The following is a 25,848-nucleotide window of genomic DNA, read 5'->3' as shown; positions in this document are numbered from 1 at the left end:
GTACATGCTCCGCTTTTAACCCGCCCACGCTTGCCCGGTGGCCACGCGTTGTCAACAGAACGGGCAGGCTGCTTCACTCCCAGCCAAGCCAAGCAGAACCCAACCCGGGCAGGCTGCGGGAAACTTGCTTGCCTGCCCACATTATTGCTAAGCTGTGCTACACAGCCGTTTAGTCTGCGCGCGTCATTGTCGTATTATGAACGTGAATTAAAAGTTTTTATTTTACTTGAGCACCAAAAGACAAACCCCCAACATTATATATATATATATATATATCCGTAGAATGCCAGTTTTCTTTCTCCTGATAACAACATCCTCCTGAGTAGTCCCCGCCAGGAGATCCGAATGGGGGACTATTTTACCGCCAGAATATTTTACCCAAGAGAATGCCATCATCATTTAACCATACCTAACGGAATTCGACAAATTGCGCGTTTTTATTCCGATTTTGATGAAATTTGGCACACTTGATATTCAAAGCAGGATGAAGGGTGCTGTCTGCTGAATGGTGGTTGTCGGAGGGTACTTTACTTACACACTTATACACCAACCTACAGTTTTATTCCGATCTTGAAGAAATTTTGCACACTTGACCATCAAGAGGAACATAGCTGTCTACATAATATTTCGGACAGTGCATGGAATAGAGTACCTTGTCATGGACATGTAATGCACCCCTTTGTAATTGTCTGTACATAGATCAATTGTACTGGCACATTTACCAGAACGAATCGCATGCAGTATATCTGGGAGCATTTTGCTGCGCACTTTATGAGCTAAGGTTTGAACTTTCCTAGCTACTGTCACTCGGGAACGCATAATATTTTTAATATCAACTGAGCCATATTTTTTACCTATGTTGATCAGTGTCTGCCCTAAATTAAGAAATCCTTCTCCCTATATACTGGTAAATGGTCTCAGGTCCTTAGCGCTCATTTCGACGCACTTTTCAGCCACTAAATCTTTGTCCTCTTTCAAGACATTTACGGCGTGAGGGAACTGCTTGTCAAATTTTCACGCATGTCGTAACATACTCGAGGTTCCTGAATAAGTACTTAAGAGCTTTTTACATAGTTTGCATTGAGACACACCTACCGATTTATTTGAAGCGGCCTCATAAATACACGAAAACGTTTCCCATGCAGCACTTGTGCTCTATTTCGTTACCAGAATGTATCTGCCAGCTGTCAATTTTTTTTCAATCTCGCTAACGTTCGACCTATTCATTGTGCTGTCCCCACCGTTGCGATAAATGAACTGCGGGCTAACTACCTGGCTACAATAGTCACGGTAGCTTGACAGCGCAACCTGTTGTCAGGCGCAGCAAGCTGAGCGGGTCCCATGAAGCTTGGCAGGCCTGCGGGAACCCAGGTACCCGGTCTTGCGGGAGCCCAAGTCGGCCGCATTACCCACTATGCTTCAGTACACGCGCACTCTTTGTGTTTACGTCGTGGTAGGCTGACCTGCGTGAATGGTTGCAGAGGAGCTAGGGGCCAGCAGGCTGCAAGAGGAATTTGTGCACCTCTACACTAATCGTGCTCTACAAGGACACCTTTATGACCTTTGGCCTCTGTAATGGTGCCCAAAAGTGGCAGTGTTTTGTAAATGGCATCATGTAAGGCTTGCACTGGTGTTTCACCTACTTGGACAAACATACTTGTTTTCTTTGCAACACACAAGGAACACAAAAAGCACCTCCACAGTATTTTTAAACACTTCCAGGATGTTTCAAACACAGTAAACTGCGTTCTTGGTGCCAGTGAGGTGGTATTCCTGGGCCATACCATCTCCACCACCAGCTCATGTCCCCTGCCCAATGAGGCATGGGCTGTCCTTTAAATCCTATGCCCAAACACACTCAAGAACTTATACTTCTTCCTTGGCATGTTAAAATTCTTCTATCACCATCTGAGGAATGCTGCTATTATGCAGGAGAGATTCACTGCCACACTTCACAATGCCAAAACATGGGAAACAAATCAGTGCTGTGGATGCCACAAATGGAAGACAGTTTCTCTGCTGCCAAGAACGACTTGGCAGACACTACCTAATCGCCCTGCTTGCCATCGCGGTGGACACCAGCCAGAATGTTATTGTTGCTGTCCTGCAACAGCACACTGGAAACATCTGACAGCCACTCATTTTTTTTCTCTCTGCCACTCAACAGCTGGAGTGCATATGACAGAAGAGCTCCTCACCATTTGTGAGACAATCAAATACTTTCAGCTCGGTGAAGGCCCACCACTTCATGATCTTCACTGACTACAAGCCTATAACATTTGCTCTCTCAATAGATATGGACCAGTGCTCCCCACATCAGTTCCAACAGCTGTTGTTCATCTCCAAATTTACTACTGACACACATCACATCGACTGAAATGACAACATCATTACAATCTGCTTCAGCCACACCTGTGCCATCATTTCATCCCTAGACTACAAGGCACAACCCAGAAGTTGCCCGTCTCCACCTGGATGCTGCTTCAACATGCATCATCTCCCAGTTCAGACAGCAGAATCTGGTGCAACACATCCACTGACTTACCGCACCCATTCCTCTTCATTGCCTTCCACAAGGCTGCATTTGTTCGGATACAGAATGTGACACACCCTGGCATGCACATGTCCACCACACTAGTGATGCAGTGTTTCATGTGGCCAAGCATTCAGAGGGGCTGCATGACCTGGCCTTGCATCTGCCTCATCTGTCAGGGTGCCTAGGTCATCCACCACCTATATGCCAATCACTGCCATCACAGAATGTCAGGTATTGCTTCACCAACATTCACGTGGACATCGTCAGCCCTTTACCTTCCTCTGATGGCTGCAACTACCTCCCCATCATGGTGGACAGGTTAACCTGCTGCCCCAAGGCAATGTCAATACTCGTCATCACATCACCATCATCATGATCATCATCATTATTATTGCCACTGAAGCTGCCATCTTTGACTACATGTGAACTGCTCATTTTGCCTGCCCATACCCCATCACACTGGACTGCAGCTGCCAAAATACATCTGCCCTTTTTTGTGCAGTGCAGAACTCTGTGGGGCTGATCTGCACCTGATGTTGCGCTACTATCCAGCCACCAACAGCATGGTTAAACAGTTCCACCATTCCTTCAAAGCCACTCTTGTCTGCCAGAACAGCATGCGGACTGCTGCCCTGCCACGGATATTTCTCATCCTTCGTATCACTCACAAGTCTGAGCCTGAGACATCAGCCACTGATCTTGTTTATAGCCAGTTGCTTGCCACGCCGGACGATTTCCTAGAGCCCACTAACCTCCCACAGATGATGTCAAGCCCGGGTTTGTCGCCAGGTTGCAGGACAGTGTAGCTCATCTGTGACCCCCCCCCCCCCCCCCCCAGTACCACAGAGCATCCATTCCATTCACAGAAACCTCACTTCATTCACACACATTATACTGTGCATTGATCCTCACCAACCCCCACTTCACCAGCACTACTTCGGCTGCCCAACGGGTCCAGAAGATGTTTACCTTGCATCTTCATGGCGCCCCTATCAGCATTTAGATTAATAGGCTAAAGCTCAGCTATATGCTGCATGACCATTCACTATGCAGCCTGATTACCATCTTTGAGAAACCCCGTAGATACTCATGCCTGTGACAATGCCACTGCCAACACCATCCCCACCACCACATTAAACATACCCATCACCGAAGCCCCCCGAGATGCCATCCTACCAAACTACAGTCAAACGCACCGTGGGCCACCCATCATGCTATGCCAGCACCACCCCCAACCTACTGCCCATCGAGAACACTGGCGCCAGCATCTCCAAGGTCCACAATGCTCATATCCCTGCCCCTCTACCTCTTTTGCAGCCTACGCCCAGTGCAGTGATTTCACATCCACCACTTCCAACAACTGATTATGCCCCCAATGTCATGTACGCCACTGCCAACAGCTGGTTATGCTCCCAATGTCGCATTGCAGCCTGCACCACTTCCATACAATAGCCATGTACAGAACTCTAACAATAACGAGGCACTGCTGTGGGAGGTATAAAAAATTGCACTACATGACTGGTTGAGAGCAGCCACGTCAAGCCTGTTTCAATTGTCAGGTGTTACTTTACAAGTTCCCAGCACTGCACCCCAGTCCTGCCACTGCCCGTCCTCATGCCAGAGGCACCGGCAATTTATGCTCACAGTATCTGGTGCAGGCATTTTTTAACTGCCAAATTTTTCAACATAGCTGTTAGCCCTTCCTCGCAGTGACCTGGTAGTGCTCCTGCAGCCTTAACTCTGCAGCCCCACACTGCTAATGGTGCCCAGCACCTGCCCACCACAGTGCACACAGTATGACAGCACCTTCCTCCCACCTCATGCACCATCAGTTTATTCACCACTCACATTCGTTGCCAGTATCATGTGTCTAGCTCACTATCACACTGCTGACTGGAACTACTGACAACCAGCTGCCCCAGCGACCTCACACCTGGCATTCTGATGTTGGGCACCTGCCTCCATCGCATGCCTGTCATCCTTGGTGTCAACGCTATTACCCACTGCCTCACCGTTGGTACAACACCCCTCTTCACCGGTACCACTGACCTCCATTGTCACCACCTGACTGGGGTGCACTGAAGGAGCATCCCCGAAGATTGTGACAACAAGACACAAATGAGAACCGCAATCGGGCACACCCTGGGCAACGTTGATCTATCAGCGGCTAATCCATCAACAACCAGAATGGACTTATGAGAAAATGAAGACCAATAAGACCCTACCCCAAACAGTCTTTTCTAAGACCACTTGTGATGATGTCAATAAACATTGAAGGAATATCGAGAGACAAAGAAGTTTTATTATCTGACTTGTGTAAAGGATATCAATGTGACTTCCTCCTGATTCAAGAAACTCATCGGGAGAGTACAAGACCCACACCCAAAATAGATGGAATGAAGATGATCTTGGAGAGACCACATGAACGGTACGATAGTGCCGTCTTCGCCAGGCCAGGAATTAGAGTCACTTCTGCATCACTGAGCGACAGGCAAGACATTGAGATATTAACCATTTGAACTCAGCAATGTAACGTTACCTCTGTGTACAAACCCCCAGATCAGATTTTGTCTTCACTGAGCCTGGCAATTTCAGTTACCAAGACTTTAATTTTGTATTGGGTGATTTCAACTGTCAGAGTACTACTTAGGGCTATAAAGAAACTAACAGCAGCGGAGTGGAACTAGAGACCTGGGCTAAGGTACAAGATCTACTGCTCATACATGACCCGAAACTGCCAAGCTCCTTTAATAGTGCCAGAGGGAAGAAAGGGTACAATCCCGATAACATCTTTGTTAGCAAGAAACTCGCTGGCCAATGTGGAAAACTGATTGGGGAGCCAATTCCCCATACGCAGCATTGGCCCATAATTTGCATGGTCAATGCAGTTGTTAAGCCTGAACAAGTTCCTTTCAAAAGAAGGTTCAGTTTTAAAAAGGCCAACTGGAAGAAATTTAGAGCACTCATTGATGTAGAAATAACAAAAATCCCCCCACAACCTGAGATGTACGACTCTTTTGTCAAACTCGTTCAGAAGGTGTCTAGGAAAACAAAACTGCGAGGATGCAGAACACAGTATATTATGGGACTGTCTGAGGACACAAAGCCACTACTGGAAAGATACCAGAAGCTCTTCGATAACAACCCATTTGATGATGAGACACTTCTAGCAGGTGATGAACTCATGTCAGTCATAGCTGAGAACCGCAAAGCCAAATGGTGTGACCTTGTGGAGAACCTGGACATGAAAGTGAACAGTAGGCAGGCTTGGAAACTGTTAAAGAACTTTAACGGTGACGCCACAAAGTCAAATGATAAATTTACTAATGTCACAGCAGACCAAGTCGCCACTACACTCCTTACGAATGGCAAAACCCACGGCAGAAAGTACCAAGAACCATTAGCATGTGAGCCGGCAGAGGAAAATCATCACCTCAAGGCACCATTTACAATGTCAGAACTTACTGCAGCCATATATAGCTTGAAGATTAACAGAGCTCCTGGTATCGATGAATTTAGAGTCGAGCAAATTAAAAACTTTGGCAGTAATACCCTACAGTGGCTGCTAGATTTGATAAATGCATGTGTAGAAAGGCTCCATATTCCAAAGATGTGGAGGAGAGCACGAGTGGTTGCACTTCTGAAACCAGGAAATGACTCTGATGATCCAAAAAACTTCTGACCCGTGTCTCTTTTATGTCACTGTTTTAAGATCTTGGAACAACTGACGCTAAGTCACATAGAAAGCGTCTTAGAACAACAGATCATCCCACAGCAGGCAGGTTTCCGACAAGGCAAATCGTGCTGTGGTCAAGTCCTGAACCTGACCCAACATATCGAGGATAGGTTTGAGAAGAAAGAGATTACGGGAGTGGCATTCATAGACCTTTCAGCTACATATGATACTGTAAACCATCGGAGGCTCCTTAGGAAAGTATATAATGTGACAAGAGATTACCATTTAACATCATTGATAGGTACTTTCCAGCATAATAGGAGATTTTTCGTCAGTCTCCAGGGCAAGAAGAGCAGGTGGAGAAATCAGAGGAATGGCCTACCTCAGGGAAGCGTCCTCGCTCCAGCTCTGTATAATATATATACAAATGACCAACCAGTGCCAAACATCACGCGCCAATTTACGCATGCCGATGAAACTGCAGTTGCAGCCCAAGGTCACAATTTTATGGATGTAGAGGAGAAATTAACGAGTACCTTGGAAGCTCTCTCCCAGTATTATGAGGCAAACCACCTAAGGCCGAACCCTTCCAAGACGCAGGTCTGTGCATTCCATTTAAAGAACAGGGAGGCAAATCGTGAATTAAATGTAATATGGAGAGGTGAACGTCTCGAGCACTGTAAAACATCCAAATATCTTGGTGTCACGTTGGATCGCACACTGACCTATAAACACCATTGTAATGCCACAAGGGAAAAAGTCTCAACATCATCAGGAAATTAACCAGCGGATCCTGGGGTGCAAACCCAAAAGTCCTGAGAACTTCAGCCCTTGCGCTCAGTGTGTCAGCTGCGGAATTTGCCGCTCCAGTATGGTCTGCATCAACACACATGAGAAAACTTGATGCCGCGGTGAATGAAATGGCACGGATTGTTACCGAATACTTGAGGCCAACCCCAGTGCACAAGATGTACTTAATCATGGGGATCGCACCGCCCAACCTACAACGTGACATCGCTGCCGAAGCCGAAAAAACCAAGCAAGAAAAGGACATGTGTCACCCTTTATACGGACACCAGCCTGCTGACTGACGGTTTGTTCAAGGAAGAGTTTCCTGTCATGTGCCCGAGCCCTGGAAGGGTCGGCTGCAGAGAATCGTTTGAAAAGGTGGGAAATCGACCTAAGAAACCCCCATAAAAATGTAAAAGAAGAACTGGCGCCTGATGGAGACCTACCATACACAGTCTGGAGAACCCTAAACCGTTTGAGGGCAGAAGTGCCAAAGTGCAAAACAAACTTGCAGCAATGGGGTTTCTTAAAAGAGAATGAGAACACTCTCTGTCTGTGTGCTTCTGTCCAGGATCCTCATGAGACACCTGCTTATTTGTCCATATTTAGACCAGCCCTGCACAATGAATGACTTATGGGAGACAAATGACAAGGCCATATTGGCTGCTGATTTTTGGAAGTCTGAAGTCTAGTTCCGGACACGGAAAGTAAGTAACCACCTGACTTATCAACTTAGCTCTGCTCTTTCAGGGGAGGGGCAGAGGTGGAGGAACTGTATTGCAGCCCTTCACTGCAGGTTGGTCATTGCAGTTCTGTACATTCCAAGCTTGTTACAATCATCTGTACGGCAGCAGGTTTCTTCATTCATGCATTTACTTCCACCCAAACTGTCAGTTATGCTGTGTAATTGGATACTACAGTCATTGGCTACTGGTACAGGACAAGAGCTCAGCTCATAGTGAGGTTTCCGCCGACCTAGCCTCACTCTCAGTCTTGGTATTCTCCTCACAGCACCCACATCAACCTTGGCCCTGTGCCCTTGCCATGATGGAAATGTCACACGGCGATGCACTTTGTACCAAGATGCCTATCAATAAAATAAGTTTTAAGACTCACCCGCAGTGTGCTGTCTCTGTGCCTGCTATACAGCATGGTGTGTAAATAGATGTTTTGCACTGCAAGTAATTGATCTTTGTGGAGTACCTATCAAGCTTTATTTCACAGCTTCATAATCAATGTAGCAAGTTAGGTAGGAAAACATTCCTACAGCAGTAATACCTGAATTAACACCAACGCAGATTTTGTAGATCAAATGTACACTGGTTTGTTTTTTTACTCTCTTGTTCCTACGGTCACGGCAGACCTATAGTAGAGTCAGTGGCAACATTGTTGTCAGCTTTCGGCTGCGAAGCATAAATGGCTGCATGTAAAAACAATAGCCGTGTACAAAGCTTTGACAACACTGAGGCACTGCTGTGAAAGGCACAAAATAATGCGCTATGTGACTGGTTGAAAGCAGCCACGCAACACCTGTTTCAACTGTCAGGAATCTCCTTTTGCCGACTATTATAATCTACAAACGCCTGCTTTACAAAAAATGTATCAGAATGAAATTTTCACTCTGCGGAGGAGCATGCACTGATATGAAACTTACTGACAGATTAAAACTGTGTGCCGGACTGAGACTAACTCAGTATCTCTGCCTTTTGCAGGTAAGTCCTCTATCAAATGAGCTACTGAAGCACAATTCATGGTTCCTCCTCACCGCTTTATTTCCACCAGTTCCTCATAGCCTACCTTCCAAATTTCACAGAAGCTTTCCTGCAAAACTTGCAAGATTAGTGCTCCTTAAAGGAAGAATACTGTGGAGACAGCTTTGGAATGGCCTGGAGGATGTTTCCAGAATAATATTTTCACTTTCACATCTGCAGCACCACTTCTGTGAAGTTTGGAAGATAGGAGATGAGGTATGGGCAGAAGTAAAGCTGTGAGGATGGCTCTTCATGCTTCAGTAGCTCAGTCAGTAGAGCACTTGCCCATCAAAGGCAAAGGCCCCAAGTTCAAGTATCAGTCCAGCATACAGTTGTAATCTGCCAGGAGCTTTCAAATCATTTATCATTAAACTCTTGCATTTAGCTGTGCTTGAGCAGTTATGAATGAACATAATATACTAGCATAACAGTCACTATTTTGAAAAAGGCTGCTTCATCCTCAATTTAAGTGAGTAGATGCTGTTAGTCCACCACCAATTGCTTCACTTTTTTGTAACTAGCACGATGATAGTCTGAAAAATACAAATGTCAATATGGTACCTCGTCTCCTACCTTCCAAACTTTACAGAAGCTCTCCTGCTTCTGTAAAGTTTGGAAGGTAGGAGATGAGGTAATGGTGGAAGTAAGGCTGTGAGAACGGGGCGTGAGTCATGCTTGGGTAGCTCAGTTGGTAGAGCACTTGCCTGCGAAGGGCAAAGGTCCCGAGTTCGAGTCTCGGTCCAGCACACAGTTTTAATCTGCCAGGAAGTTTCACATAACATTACAATCGAGAACACTCGGCATGCTATAAGATGTGGTTTTAGTTTATGACACTTTTTCATGAACACCAATAATTATCTGAAGCAGGTCGCATTAAGAAGAGAATGGTTTGCAAACTTCTCTCTTGAAGATAGATCAGTACAGTGGCAGTATTTCAAAAGTCAAACATTTGTGAATGGGGAGCATTGCTGCGATGTTTGAAATAGATGAATATGAAATAAAGAATGTAGCTCCTTGATCTGCGTAGCCTTCCCTCCTGTCAACAATATTCCTTTTTAAAAAAAGAGTGGGCCAACTCGAATGATGAGATTTTAATCTTGTAGACAAGAGCATTTCTACAGCTAGAATTACCTTTGCTTGTATTTTTCTTAATTCAGTTGTATATGTGCTCCTAATTCAATAAGTTTTGCCCTGCAGCTCAGATATTGTCAAACTATCTACACTCCTGGAAATTGAAATAAGAACACCGTGAATTCATTGTCCCAGGAAGGGGAAACTTTATTGACACATTCCTGGGGTCAGATACATCACATGATCACACTGACAGAACCACAGGCACATAGACACAGGCAACAGAGCATGCACAATGTCGGCACTAGTACAGTGTATATCCACCTTTCGCAGCAATGCAGGCTGCTATTCTCCCATGGAGACGATCGTAGAGATGCTGGATGTAGTCCTGTGGAACGGCTTGCCATGCCATTTCCACCTGGCGCCTCAGTTGGACCAGCGTTCGTGCTGGACGTGCAGACCGCATGAGACGACGCTTCATCCAGTCCCAAACATGCTCAATGGGGGACAGATCCGGAAATCTTGCTGGCCAGGGTAGTTGACTTACACCTTCTAGAGCACGTTGGGTGGCACGGGATACATGCGGACGGGCATTGTCCTGTTGGAACAGCAAGTTCCCTTGCCGGTCTAGGAATGGTAGAACGATGGGTTCGATGACGGTTTGGATGTACCGTGCACTATTCAGTGTCCCCTCGACGATCACCAGTGGTGTATGGCCAGTGTAGGAGATCGCTCCCCAAACCATGATGCTGGGTGTTGGCCCTGTGTGCCTCGGTCGTATGCAGTCCTGATTGTGGCGCTCACCTGCACGGCGCCAAACACGCATACGACCATCATTGGCACCAAGGCAGAAGCGACTCTCATCGCTGAAGACGACACGTCTCCATTCGTCCCTCCATTCACGCCTGTCGCGACACCACTGGAGGCGGGCTGCACGATGTTGGGGCGTGAGCGGAAGACGGCCTAACGGTGTGCGGGACCGTAGCCCAGCTTCATGGAGACGGTTGCGAATGGTCCTCGCCGATACCCCAGGAGCAACAGTGTCCCTAATTTGCTGGGAAGTGGCGGTGCGGTCCCCTACGGCAAAGTGGCGGTGCGGTCCCCTACGGCACTGCGTAGGATCCTACGGTCTTGTCGTGCATCCGTGCGTCACTGCGGTCCGGTCCCAGGTCGACAGGCACGTGCACCTTCCGCCGACCACTGGCGACAACATCGATGTACTGTGGAGACCTCACGCCCCACGTGTTGAGCAATTCGGCGGTACGTCCACCCGGCCTCCCGCATGCCCACTATACGCCCTCGCTCAAAGTCCGCCAACTGCACATACGGTTCACGTCCACGCTGTCACGGCATGCTACTAGTGTTAAAGACTGCGATGGAGCTCCGTATGCCACGGCAAACTGGCTGACACTGACGGCGGCGGTGCACAAATGCTGCGCAGCTAGCGCCGTTCGACGGCCAACACCGCGGTTCCTGGTGTGTCCGCTGTGCCGTGCGTGTGATCATTGCTTGTACAGCCCTCTCGCAGTGTCCGGAGCAAGTATGGTGGGTCTGACACACCGGTGTCAATGTGTTCTTTTTTCCATTTCCAGGAGTGTATGTTCTGATTGCACATGATGGTCCCTGGAGCAGCAATATGTTACTTATTTTTGTAACCAGCATCACTGAAATCCCACAAACACCTATGCAAAGCATAGATATCCAAAAAGCGAACATTATTCTCCGTTCCCCACTTCATATTTCAGTTTGTCTACACCCTACGAACACACAACCTCAAAACTCAAGCAACTAGTGTCGCCAAAGTTGGAATACGCTGAAACTGTTTAGTTTCACCGACGAGTTGCTCAAACGCACGGGAAGCATGCGCAGTGGCCTGTAGTGCAGCTGCCTGCAACCTAGTGTTGTAGTGTAAACTAGGCTTAACTGCCTGATGTCTGCGATCTGTTTCTTTCGACCGCTACTTACCGTTGTCGCCACCAATTGGCAAACAGTGGAAGCAAAGTTGTACACCTTGTACCTACAACAGGCTAGTTCCATATGCAGCAGAGATTCTGAGTGAATATCACTGTGGATTTTGGCTTAATACAGCAACAATAGATCAGATATATGAGCTGAGGCAAAGACATGAAAAGGTGTATGAGTATAATATTGAGCTTCATAAGCTCTACACAGACATCAGCAGGCCTTTGGTAGTCTTGATAGGACAGAAAAGCTAAATTATTTGCGACTGCTTGGGACACAATAAGTATAATAAAAAGTAGGATGACAGCCTGATTTGGACATTTCCTTAAGATGGATACTGAAAGAACAACTGAAAAGGTTTTTGAGCGGAGGTCAACTGAAAGAAGACAAAGAGGAAGGCTACAAAAAGCTGTGGCTAGAAGATGTGGAAGAAAATACAATGTCTCTTAGAGTCAGAGGACAGTGGAGAACTGTGCTGGAGAGGGCAGAATGGAGAAAACTTGTTGAAGAGGCTAAGATCCACACAGGGTTTAACACCATGAGGAGGAGGAGAAGAAGAATTCTGACTCTGGCTTCATTTTCTGAATTGAGATCAAAATTTATTTCCAGTCGGCAGCTTTTATAGAATTGGCTCTCAAAAGATTATCTAAAAAGTCATAGGCACATTTTGTAAGTAAAGCAGGATCTAACACAGGACAAATACAGGGCTATTACAAATGATTGAAGCGATTTCATAAATTCACTGTAGCTCCATTCATTGACACATGGTCATGACACACCACAGATACGTAGAAAAACTCATAAAGTTTTGTTCGGCTGAAGCCACACTTCAGGTTTCTGCCGCCAGAGCGCTCGAGAGTGCAATGAGACAAAATGGTGACAGGAGCCGAGAAAGCGTATGTCGTGCTTGAAATGCACTCACATCAGTCAGCCATAACAGTGCAACGACACTTAAGGATGAAGTTCAACACAGATCCACCAACTCCTAACTCCATTTGGCGATGGTATGCGCAGTTTAAAGCTTCTGGATGCCTCTGTAAGGGGAAATCAACGGGTCGGCCTGCAGTGAGCAAAGAAACGGTTGAACGCGTGCGGGCAAGTTTCACGCATAGCTCGCGGAAGTCGACGAATAAAGCAAGCAGGGAGCTAAACGTACCACAGCCGACGGTTTGGAAAATCTTACGGAAAAGGCTAAAGCAGAAGCCTCACCGTTTACAATTGCTACAAGCCCTGACACCCAATGACAAAGTCAAACGCTTTGAATTTTCGGTGCGGTTGCAACAGCTCATGGAAGAGGATGCGTTCAGTGCGAAACTTGTTTTCAGTGATGAAGCAACACTTTTTCTTAATGGTGAAGTGAACAGACACAATGTGCTAATCTGGGCGGTAGAGAATCCTCACGCATTTGTACAGCAAATTCGCAATTCACCAAAAGTTAACGGGTTTTGTGCAATCTCACGGTTTAAAGTTATGGCCCCTTTTTCTTCTGCGAAAAAAAACGTTACAGGACACGTGTATCTGGACACGCTGGAAAATTGGCTCATGCCACAACTGGAGACCGACAGCGCCAACTTCATCTTTCAACAAGATGGTGCTCCACCGCACTTCCATCATGATGTTCGGCATTTCCTAAACAGGAGATTGGAAAACCGATGGATCGGTCGTGGTGGAGATCATGATCAGCAATTCATGTCATGGCCTCCACGCTCTCCCGACTTAACCCCATGCGATTTCTTTCTGTGGGGTTATGTGGAGGATTCAGTGTTTAAACCTCCTCTACCTAGAAACGTGCCAGAACTGCGAGCTCGCATCAACGATGCTTTCGAGCTCATTGATGGGGACATGCTGCGCCGAGTGTGGGAGGAGCTTGATTATCGGCTTGATGTCTGCCGAATCACTAAAGGGGCACATATCGAACATTTGTGAATGCCTAAGAAAACTTTTTGAGTTTTTGTATGTGTGTGCAAAGCATTGTGAAAATATCTCAAATAATAAAGTTATTGTAGAGCTGTGAAATCGCTTCAATCATTTGTAATAACCCTGTAAATCAATGTTGGAGTTTCATGAGAATCTTTGTTGGGACTTCTGTATATCTTGTAATGATTAATAATCTCTCCCATCATTTATAAGATCTAAAACTGTATTATGTCCTGTTAATACGACTGTCCTTCATTGTAATAATGACATAAATAGCCAGAAAATTTGTGTTTATAATAAGATTGTCCACTAATATTATTGGTTAAGAATGAATGAATTTTTGCCTAAATGTACCGAAAAACTGATCATAGTTTTTATTTAAAAATCAAACCACCTTGCTCGTCTAAGCCATTTGCTTCCTTATCTTTAATTTTCACCTTAAGCCTCATATTATTAGCATGGCTCTGAACTTGTTGGGTTTGTGCGCGCACACACACACACACACACACACACACACACACACACACACACACACAAATGAAGAAATGAAGCTACACTCCCCCACACCCCAAGCTCCAAACACACACTCACAGACCTTACATGAAACTGATGCCGACTTTCTTCAAATAGACTTCTATTTGTGATGAATCTGCAGCAGTCTGCCCACTTATTTGGTTATAAATGACAATTATAAGACTTTGAAATGTTGATTGTTTTTGCCAAAAGTGTCAATAAATTAGAAATATTCAGTAGCAGTAACATTTACACAGTTTCAAATAATGATTTGATCCGTTGATACTTGACTAAAATTATTCACAGAAGATAATGTTAAATTATACAAATCCATGTAGTACATCTGGCTGGCCTAAATAGTTTGATTGTTGGCCATAGTTCAATGAAAGACGATGTCAACATGATTATACATGACCATTCTATAGCAGAAACTATGATTATGTTAGTTTGCAGTCATTACACAAGCAGATAACCAATTGCAATTACTTGTTACACAATTATGTGCAGTTAATAATGTACATGAATATTTTAGTGGCAGGATTTGTCACTCTCACTCTCTCAAATAATATTAAAAAGAAGAGTTTTCTTACCTGGCGCATCATCTCATAAACCTCTGGGGGGCAGCCCTCAGGTGACTCCATTTTATAACCCTTTTCTACATGTTTAACTACGTCTGCTAATGGCTAAAAAAAAAAAAAAGCAAACATTTAGCATATTATGCCTGCTGCAAATTTACCACAGATGGAAATAATATAGTCATAATTAGAATGATTATTAATCTTAAAATGTTGGGACACAGCTTTTCATAATGAAGATATCTTAAATTCCTCATGTGTGTCTTGTATATAGAAAATGTATTGGTACCTATTTTGTTTACTGTAGCCAACTCTCAACTTTTGAAACAAAAACTTGAGTACACAAAATAAAAGTTATTAAAATTCAGACTAGACTTGCACACCATTTACTTAGAAAGACCTGGTAGTAGAGTGAGGCATTAGAAGTATTTAGATGAGGATATATGGGAGGACTGAGCAATTGCATCATCCCACAGTGACTGGTCCTTCATCAGTGGCAGCATTAGCAAGTAAGACTAACATCTGTTGTACAACGCACTATTTTTTATGAAGAAAAGTGAAAACTTTCTGACCTTTTTGATAGATTTTCCCCCCCATTGGTCTTAATATTGCTGGAAACAATATTCACAAATATTGTCAATAATTGGGTGTCATTAACAGCAATGCTGTTGTTGCTCATAACTTTGTAGAATATGAGCTATTCTTCACAGTCGTGCAGGGTGGGCTTACATACCAGGATTATTCAAATCATTTTTAGAAAAGTACCTTAAATATCACATTAAATCAGTAAGGTAGGTTTTACATCTCCTCAGGAAGTATAATGAGATCTGAGCCCATCACTACACACCAGAAACCAATCAATTGACAGTGAAGTGGAGAGCAGAAGGAGAGAATGCCACAGTCTGGGCTACAACTCACCTGGCAGCAAGAAAATTCTAGAAATTGCCTTTTGGGATTGAAAGGGTGTGTTGCTCATCTATTTTCTTGGAAATGAAAGGTCAATAAATGCAGAATACTGCTGTTAAGTGTTGACCAATGTGAAAGCTGCCCATATCTAGAAATAACACCAACAATTAACTCCTGAATTCCTACTTCTACACATAAGCAATATAAGGTGTGGGCTTCATGGACCACCATCCATGGCTGTGTGGTCCAAGGGGCCTTGCACCTTTAAGGTTTATGCAGCTGTCTTCAACTAACGAAATATATTCAGCTAGGACCATCAAAAGCCATGACCATGAGTAAAGATTTTATTTGTCATAAGACGATAAATCCAAATAGTTAGCAAACATCAGTGATATTAACCTACAACATTCACTTTTTAAAAATCTAGTCTACAGAACAATTATAATAAAAAGGAGGCTACCTGGACCCATACCGTATTTACTCGAATCTAAGTCCCACTTGAATCTAAGCCGCACTTGAAAAATGAGACTCGAAATCAAGGAAGAAAATTTTCCCCAATCTAAGCCGCACCTGAAATTTGAGACTCAAAATTCAAGGGGAGAGAAAAGTTTTAGGCCGCCCTCCAAATCGAAACAAAGTTGGTCCATTGTAATGGACACAATTTAGGTCGAAAGAATGAGAATACAGCTACAGTAGTTTGGTTCGAGTCATAAGCTTAGCAGTTAAGCTTTGCCAGGTAGCCATTGCTATGTGTCAGGGGCTCCGTCCGTATTTATACGGGCACCCTTCCTTTTTCACGTGCTTCATCTGGTTTGAATTGATTGCTTATTTTTCTTTGATCTGATGAGTACCGTTCTCTTTGTTATAGGTGTTTACGTCACTCTAAGCTGAAAATGCATTACTGTATTGTGTCATGCATTGTTTGTCGCATTCTGATAATGAGTGTTTACGGCCTGTCGCCGCTAGCAGCATGGCTTGCTTTTGTGTGCGCTACCGCTGCTTACAACTGAAAAAAAGAGAGAGAGAGAGAGAGAGAGAGAGAGAGAGAGAGAGAGAGAGAGAGAGAGAGAGAGAGAGGAATCTTTTCATCAGCAAAACAATGGCAAGAGACTGCTATTTGTTGTTACTTACACTGCTGCTTTCTTTGATAATGATCAACAAGAACCAAATCATAGACTGTGTATGATAGAAGATGTTCTGAAGAAGAGTTTAGCGAAAAATTTTCTCCATTTGAAAATCTTTGCAGACGCCTCTTTAGTACATTACATTCTGCACAGAAATTAGAGTCATCTTAGATCTAAAAATCTAGTCAGTTGCCGTGCTTCATTTCTGACTGTATCACTATTCAGCATAATACGTATATAAACATGACATGATATGATATGTATATTCTTCCACGTTTGCTGTTGTCTCACTCTAGTTTCATAGTTTATTAGGCAGACAGGATTTAAATGAGATAGCAGCAAACGTGAAAGAATACATGGAAAAATGTTTATATTCGAATTATTCTTATGGTGAAGAGAATACTGCATGTGATTCACAATTCATAAAAGTTCCTATTAGCAACCATGTCTTCTCACAGGTATGAACAAATTCAGAACGTAGAGTTGGCCATATTGTCAAAGATCCCAAACAGTCTTGCCAGTCAGATTTTCGTAGTACATTGAAATGCTGCTACATTCGAAGATGAACAATAAGGAATTTGTATTTACTTCGTTGGATAATGTATGAAAATGCAGTGGTCAAAACTCAGGGCGGAGAAAAAAGCTCGTCTTCCACTTTCCAGAGGTTTTGGCACCAGTATTTATCTTTGTGCCTGCAAAGCATGCCTGTGTAGCGCTACATACGTTCAACAGCAGAAGTTAGTTGTGGCGGCACCTACCAACACTTTTCAGAACTTCCGCTTACTTTGCACTCGATTCTACCTCAGGCAGTTTTTTGGACTACAAAAACCGGAAAAAAAGGTTGCCTTAGATTAGAGTAAATACGGTAGTATTCTTCATGAAAATTCTGAACTTCTCATGTCAAGTGTCCTAAATTTACAGTTGCTGCCAACTTCAGTGAGCCAACAGTAGTGGTGTAATAGTAGCAGTGCTAAGTGTTGTTATTCTCTGTTAAGCATAATCAACAATATACAGAATAAATAATGAATGACAAAGTAATTCCTAGCCCATCAATTTTTTCCCCTATGACACCCATAAAAGTTGGAAGCTACAGAGGAAGTTTCATTCGTGCTAAGTCTAGGAAAATAATAAATTACGTCACAGAATGCTGCGATCTTGAGAAAGGCAACAGTGAAGTACTGTCCTGCATTTGAAACTAACTGCCTCTATAATCCACTTATGCGAATCCTTGTTACTTCTATCATTAACTTGTACCATACCTATAGACCAGTATGAAGGGCACACATCAGTTGGTTGCCAGTTCTGGTTGATGAGGGAGGTCTGGTCATTGTCTGCCTTCTCGTCAGCCAAGGTACCTTCTTTCCATACTCTTACTATACATGTCCATTATACATTTGCGGAAGGCAGAATGCTGAAATAACTTTGCTTAGATAAAGACAGGACCAAATGCATCTGACAAAATGTGAATCACGTACGTGGCTTGGCACTGTACAGTTAGGTTAACATTCAGAGTTATGTTATTTCTATTGCATCTGCTCAGCATCTGGTGGAATGGTTAGTCAACGCAGAAGTGTACAATAAAATGCTGAAGCTTTAACAAACAACGTACGTCAATTATGTAATGAAGAATAATGAAAATGTTTGCTAATGCCATTAGCCAGAACTATGTAGAGAGCAGTAGCAACAGTAGTAAGTCATGTGTGGATAGTGCATAATGTGACAGTGTCAATGAAGATCCAGACATTAACTTCACAGGGAAATGAAACATTCATGCAAAATTTTAAAGGAAACTGGAGTTTGTTTTGAAAAATATAAAAACAGAAGGACATTACTGGTGGAGAACATACTTTTTTTGTGTGCTCAGTTTTATTGTCCCATTTTCATTTCCTTAGTTTTTCTGTAGAAGGATGTTTTCACAATGAATGTAGTTATATCTGCTACATGTGCTCCTCAGTTATTAGATCTTAATAACAACAATTTTATTTTCTTATTTTCTTTCACTTTTCTGTAGAAGATTATATTAATAGCAAATGTAGTTTTATTTGTAGCATTCCCACCACAATCATTAGACTGAAAAACAAGCTTTATTTTCTCATGCTCTTCTACAAAAGAATACAGCAACAATGAATGTAGTTTTATATGCTGTGTGCAAAACACATACACTTTAGGACCCATGTTCCATTTGGACTGAGCGCGATTATGCCGCTTGTGCATCATTCGAAACAAACAACAGCACAACCTAACAACCTGCACAGTGCCCAGCTAAAACAGCAATTGTGAAACGGACATTTCTCAGTGGCTAGAGAGCCAATCAGAGTGCTGCATACAGTCATGCCAATGTGTGTCCTTATTTAATGTTATGTTATTTTGTAATTCTGACAAGAGTGTTACGTGAGAATGAGTGTGATTCATTGTTTGAAAATGGTAAATATTAAATAAATGGGCAGTGATTACTGATCAGTGTTGTACACTAAGTAACTAAGGAACTGTCTTACGTTTAGAACTTGTTTTGTTTGGGGAAAAAAAAAGGTTATTTACTGAGAAAGATAAGAAATAATTTACATTTATATACCCACAGACTGTACTGTGATCCCATACACCATGTATCATGTAAGGGAAGTACATTTGACTGCAAATGAAGGAGGAGGAGATTAGTGTTTAACGTCCCGTCGACAACTAGGTCATTAGAGACGGAGCACAAGTTCGGATTAGGGAAGGATGGGGAAGGAAATCGGCTGTGCCCTTTCGAAGGAGCCATCCCGGCATTTGCCTGAAGTGATCTAGGGAAATCACGGAAAAACTAAATCAGGATGGCCGGACGCGGGATTGAACCGTCGTCCTCCCGAATGCGAGTCCAGTGTGCTAACCACTGCGCCACCTCGCTCCGTCTGACTGCAAATGAAAGAAAATCAAAATTGTAAAAAAAAAAAAAAAAAAAAAAAAAAAAATTTGACTCTTCAACTTTCAAACTAATTTGCACTTTGGTGGCCACCATACTGGCTGATTTGTACAAAAAACTGACATTTTATAACAAACAAACTTTTATTTTAAAACAGGATGATACATATGAAACGGACATCAGAAATGCATTACTTTTGCAATCAAATGTATACCTATCACATACAACAGCAAAGAACTAAAGGGGGTACAGTAACTTCTATATTATGAATTTAAAATTCGTTGTTTTGACAACTTAGCTGAGGTCTATGCTCACAAATTATGAATCAAAACATGCAGTTTCAGGAGATTTTTCATTTTATATGTGGCACAGGGATAGTGAGATCTTAAAGTAATGTTTTGTAGAGTAAAGAGTGTGAAAACAGCACAAAGCATCCATTATGGAAAGAAGGTGGCTTAACTCAGTGGAAAGTGGTGACTGTTTGTCGGCCAGAGCTATCAAACCACTGATCCTCTTACCGACCTGTAGCTATGATATAAATTACGTATGGAAGTAACAAGGATTCACATAAGCACATTACAGAGACGGTAAGCTTCCAATGCTATTATTATAGCTAAACTGCTGAATTATTTTCGTAATTCCACAACTATGACATGTATGCAGCTGTATGCAGCATAGTTTGCTCCAACAGACACAATAATTTAATTTTTTTTCTTCACCACACCGTTTATGCACTCTCTCAATTATTTTCTGGGCATTTATGTATATAACCGGCCTACAAGATCTCATAGAATTTATACATGGGGTTCCACTATACAAAAATGCAAAAATGTTTTTATTTTTTGCAGATTAGATATATAATATATGACCTCTGTTCCTTAACATGTGGGGCCCAGACTCCAAGAGAGATACAGATATCACGAAAGACTGGGAATCTGGATCTGCAAAAAGAAAAATAAATGCTCGAAGAGAAGTATCGAATCAGGTTTTAAGTGTAGGTGCGAGAGCACCAGCAGCAGCGAGTACTGTTTGTATAAAGCGTTTTTGTACTTATTTGCTGCGCATAGCTTTTAAATAGTTTTTCTGGGAAAACCTAGCGTAGTTTTCGCGTCTCGTATTTCAGTGAGTGTTTCTTGATTATCAGAGTAGCTCATCAGAAGATTATCTTGGGAATTTGTCACCGTATAGAGTAGGGTAAACATAGTCATGTGTAGGGACTGTGGTTGTTGTGAGCGGACGCAAGGAGAATTGGCCACTCTTCGGGGGCAGGTGGAGGCTTTGTCTGTTAGGCTCATCGAGCTCGAGGCGCAGGCGTCGGCTCGTAGTGGCGTTGGGGCAACTGTGGTGAGACCTATGCCTACTTTGGTGGCCTTGGAATCACATGGAACCCCTGATGTCGCTGCGTCTTCCGGCAGTGAGCATCTTACCGGTCAGCCATCACTCCAGGGTGAATGGCGGACAGTGGTGGGCTCGCACGTGCCTGGCCGAAAGGCGAAGGTGGGATCTGGCCACGTGGCAGCTGCCTTACCCCTTTCCAACAGGTACGGGGTGCTTCCTAGTGGTGATGACATCGTTTCCGAGCCACCACAGGATGCCTCACCTGTTGGGCCAGTGGCCGATTCTCCGGCAAGGTCCCGACAGTCACAGAGGGCGGGCCTATTAGTTATAGGGATCTCCAACGTTAGGCGGGTTATGAAGCCCCTTAGGAAAATAGCGGGTAGGTCGGGGAAGAATGCCAGTGTGCACTCGGTGTGCTTGCCGGGGGGTCTCGTCCGTAATGTGGAGGAGGCCCTTCCGGCAGCTATTGAACGCACTGGGTGTGACCGGCTGCAGATAGTAGCACATGTCGGAACGAATGACGCCTGCCGCTTGGGTTCTGAGGCCATCCTTGGTTCCTTCCGGCGGCTGGCTGATTTGGTGAAGACAACCAGCATCGCACGCAGAGTGCAAGCTGAGCTTAATATCTGCAGCATAGTGCCCAGAGTCGATCGCGGTCCTCTGGTTTGGAGCCGTGTGGAGGGTCTAAACCAGAGGCTCAGACGACTCTGCGACTATAATGGTTGCAAATTCATCGACCTCCGTTATTGGGTGGAGAACTGTAGGGCCCCCCTAGACAGGTCAGGCGTGCACTACACACCGGAAGCAGCTACTAGGGTAGCAGAGTACGTGTGGCGTGCACACGGGGGTTTTTTAGGTTAGAGGGACCCCCCCTTGGGCGAAACGATAAAATACCTGACGGCTTACCAGAGAGGACATTATCATCGTTGATAAAGAACGTCCGTCCTCAGAGACCAAAAACAGGAAAAGTTAACGTAATATTGGTAAACTGCAGGAGTATCCAGGGTAAGGTTCCTGAATTAGTATCTCTTATTGAAGGAAATAGTGCGCACATAGTATTAGGAACGGAAAGTTGGTTAAAACCGGAAGTGAACAGTAATGAAATCCTAGACACAGAATGGAATATATACCGCAAGGATAGGATAAACGCCAATGGTGGAGGAGTATTTATAGCAGTAAAGAATTCAATAATATCCAGTGAAGTTATTAGCGAATGCGAATGTGAAATAATCTGGGTTAAGTTAAGTATCAAAGGTGGGTCAGATATGATAGTCGGATGCTTCTATAGACCACCTGCATCAGCAACCGTAGTAGTTGAGCACCTCAGAGAGAACCTGCAGAACGCCGTGAAGAAGTTTCGTGATCATACTATTGTAATAGGGGCAGACTTCAATCTACCAGGTATAGAATGGGATAGTCACACAATCAGAACTGGAGCCAGGGACAGAGACTCTTGTGACATTATCCTGACTGCCTTGTCCGAGAATTACTTCGAGCAGATAGTTAGAGAACCAACTCGTGAAGCTAACGTTTTAGACCTCATAGCAACAAATAGACCGGAACTTTTCGACTCTGTGAATGTAGAAGAGGGTATCAGTGATCATAAGTCAGTGGTTGCATCAATGACTACAAGTGTAATAAGAAATGCCAAGAAAGGAAGGAAAATATATTTGCTTAACAAGAGTGATAGGGCACAAATCGCAGAATATCTGAGTGACCACCATCAAACTTTCATTTCTGAGGAAGAGGATGTGGAACAAAAATGGAAAAAATTCAGAAACATCGTCCAGTACGCCTTAGATAAGTTCGTACCGACTAAGGTCCAAAGCGAGGGGAAAGATCCACCGTGGTATAACAATCATGTACGAAAGGTACTACGGAAACAAAGAAAGCTTCATCATAGGTTTAAGAGTAGTCGAATCATAGCTGATAAGGAAAAGCTGAACGAAGCGAAAAAGAGCGTAAAGAGAGCAATGAGAGAAGCATTCAACGAATTCGAACATAAAACATTGGCAAACAATCTAAACAAGAACCCTAAAAAGTTTTGGTCATATGTAAAATCGGTAAGCGGATCTAAATCCCCTATTCAGTCACTCGTTGACCACGATGGCACCGAAACAGAGGACGACCGAAGAAAGGCATAAATACTGAATTCAGTGTTCTGAAACTGTTTCACTGCGGAAAATCGTAACACGGTCCCTGACTTCAGCCGTCGCACGGACGCCAAAATGGAAAATATTGAAATAAACGATATCGGAATTGAAAAACAACTGCTATCACTTAGTAGCGGAAAAGCATCCGGACCAGACGAGATACCCTTAAGATTCTACAGTGATTATGCTAAAGAACTTGCCCCCTTTCTATCAGCAATTTATCGTAGATCGCTGGAAGAACGTAAAGTACCTAGCGACTGGAAGAAAGCGCAGGTCGTTCCCATTTTCAAGAAGGGTCATAAATCAGATGCGAATAATTATAGACCTATTTCGCTTACGTCAATCTGTTGTAGAATAATGGAACATGTTTTGTGTTCTCGTATTATGACGTTCTTAGATAATACAAATCTCCTTCATCATAACCAACATGGATTCCGCAAACAGAGATCATGTGAAACTCAGCTCGCCCTATTTGCCCAAGAAATTCACAGTGCCGTAGACACTGGCGAGCAGATTGATGCCGTATTCCTGGACTTCAGGAAGGCATTTGATACGGTTCCGCACTTACGTTTAGTGAAAAAAATACGAGCTTACGGAATATCGGACCAGGTTTGTGATTGGATTCAGGATTTCCTAGAAGAAAAAACACAACATGCCATTCTTAACGGTTCAAAATCTGCAGATGTAGAGGTAATTTCGGGAGTACCGCAGGGAAGCGTGATAGGACCTTTCTTGTTTACAATATACATAAATGACTTAGTTGACAACATCGGTAGCTCCGTGAGGCTATTTGCAGATGACACGGTTGTCTACAAGAAAGTAGCAACATCAGAAGACTCGTACGTACTCCAGGAGGACCTGCAGAGGATTAATGCATGGTGCGACAGCTGGCAGCTTTCCCTAAACGTAGATAAATGTAATATAATGCGCATACATAGGGGCAGAAATCCATTCCAGTACGATTATGCCATAGGTGGTAAATCATTGGAAGCGGTAACGACCGTAAAATACTTAGGAGTTACTATCCGGAGCGATCTGAAGTGGAATGATCACATAAAACAAATAGTGGGAAAAGCAGGCGCCAGGTTGAGATTCATAGGAAGAATTCTAAGAAAATGTGACTCATCGACGAAAGAAGTAGCTTACAAAACGCTTGTTCGTCCGATTCTTGAGTATTGCTCATCAGTATGGGACTCTTACCAGGTTGGATTAATAGAAGAGATAGACATGATCCAGCGAAAAGCAGCGCGATTCGTCATGGGGACATTTAGTCAGCGCGAGAGCGTTACGGAGATGCTGAACAAGCTCCAGTGGCGGACACTTCAGGAAAGGCGTTACGCAATACGGAGAGGTTTATTATCGAAATTACGAGAGAGCACATTCCGGGAAGAGATGGGCAACATATTACTACCGCCCACATATATCTCGCGTAATGATCACAACGAAAAGATCCGAGAAATTAGAGCAAATACGGAGACTTACAAGCAGTCGTTCTTCCCACGCACAATTCGTGAATGGAACAGGGAAGGGGGGATCAGATAGTGGTACAATAAGTACCCTCCGCCACACACCGCAAGGTGGCTCGCGGAGTATAGATGTAGATGTAGATGTAGATGTACAAGAAGTTTCTCAAAAAAACTGCATCTGGTAGTATGGAATCACCTGAATTGATTGCTTCAACTTTCAAAGTACTCCAGACGCACATAGTAATGAACCACTAAAGCCAGAAATAAACAGAGTCAAACTAGCCAATCAGAATCTGATACCCCTGTGGTGACCAGTGGAACTCACAGAGAACAGCTGAACTCTCAGCCAGTTAGCGCGGAAGTCAGTGATGAAATTAAAGAAACATTTGTTATTTCAGATCGTGGAATGTGCACATTTCCTATAACAGATTCTCAGCCGCATGATATTGCTTGAAGCAGCCCTACACAGCAGTTAAATAACAGTGATGAATATTATCCCAAAGTCAATGATAATAGGCAATTTTCTCATTTTCGTTTCTCAAGAAAACAAAATAATGGTGAAACCCAACATCATCACTGGTTGGTTAATTCAAATTTTCAAAATATAAGTTTTCTGTTTTCCATGCAGACTACTAACTCAGATGGTATGAGGAGGGTGCTGTGACTGGAAACTCTTAAGCAGTATTTTACAAAGGACATGAGAATACCAAACATCATATGGCATTTGTGTTCCAATGGATGACAACAGCCAAAGAAATAAAGCATGGAGAAACAACAGATCAAGAAAACTAAAAGCTAATTCGAGAATCCCAAACACATTGGCACAATTTATTTCAGAGATTCATTATTATCATTCATTTCTTAGCCTCTCATAATCTGGCATTTAGATCAATATAGGAAACAACAGAGGGTATTCTGGTAACTTCATAGATTTGCTTAAAATAATTGATACCTAAGTACAATCCTACATTATGGGAACACATGAAAAGCATTAATGACAAACAACTTACACATCATTATTTAAGCAACGATATTCAGAACAAATGGATCATATAGATGTCAAAAACAGTTACTGATGAAATTAATCACATGGTAAAAGATGCAAAATATTATTCAACTTTACTCAACTGAACAGATTGTAATGGAGTTGAACAAATGTCAATTATCTTAAG

General features: G+C 43.4%; 1 protein-coding gene across 2 annotated transcripts in view; it reads right to left on the bottom strand.

The window, feature by feature from the left end:
* LOC124622661 (tyrosine-protein kinase CSK) overlaps positions 1-25,848 on the bottom strand; it is a 285,377-nt gene that overhangs the window by 62,450 nt on the left and 197,079 nt on the right. For both annotated transcript variants that reach the window (XM_047148456.1, XM_047148455.1), the window contains exon 9: positions 14,806-14,898. In XM_047148456.1, the coding sequence (XP_047004412.1) occupies positions 14,806-14,898 (93 nt within the window). The remainder of the gene's footprint in view (positions 1-14,805; positions 14,899-25,848) is intronic.

Source organism: Schistocerca americana, chromosome 7 (genome assembly GCF_021461395.2).
Source record: "Schistocerca americana isolate TAMUIC-IGC-003095 chromosome 7, iqSchAmer2.1, whole genome shotgun sequence".
Taxonomy (NCBI): domain Eukaryota; kingdom Metazoa; phylum Arthropoda; class Insecta; order Orthoptera; family Acrididae; genus Schistocerca; species Schistocerca americana.
The sequence above is the reverse complement of the archived record's forward strand: the minus strand, read 5'-3'. Positions and strand labels throughout refer to the sequence as shown.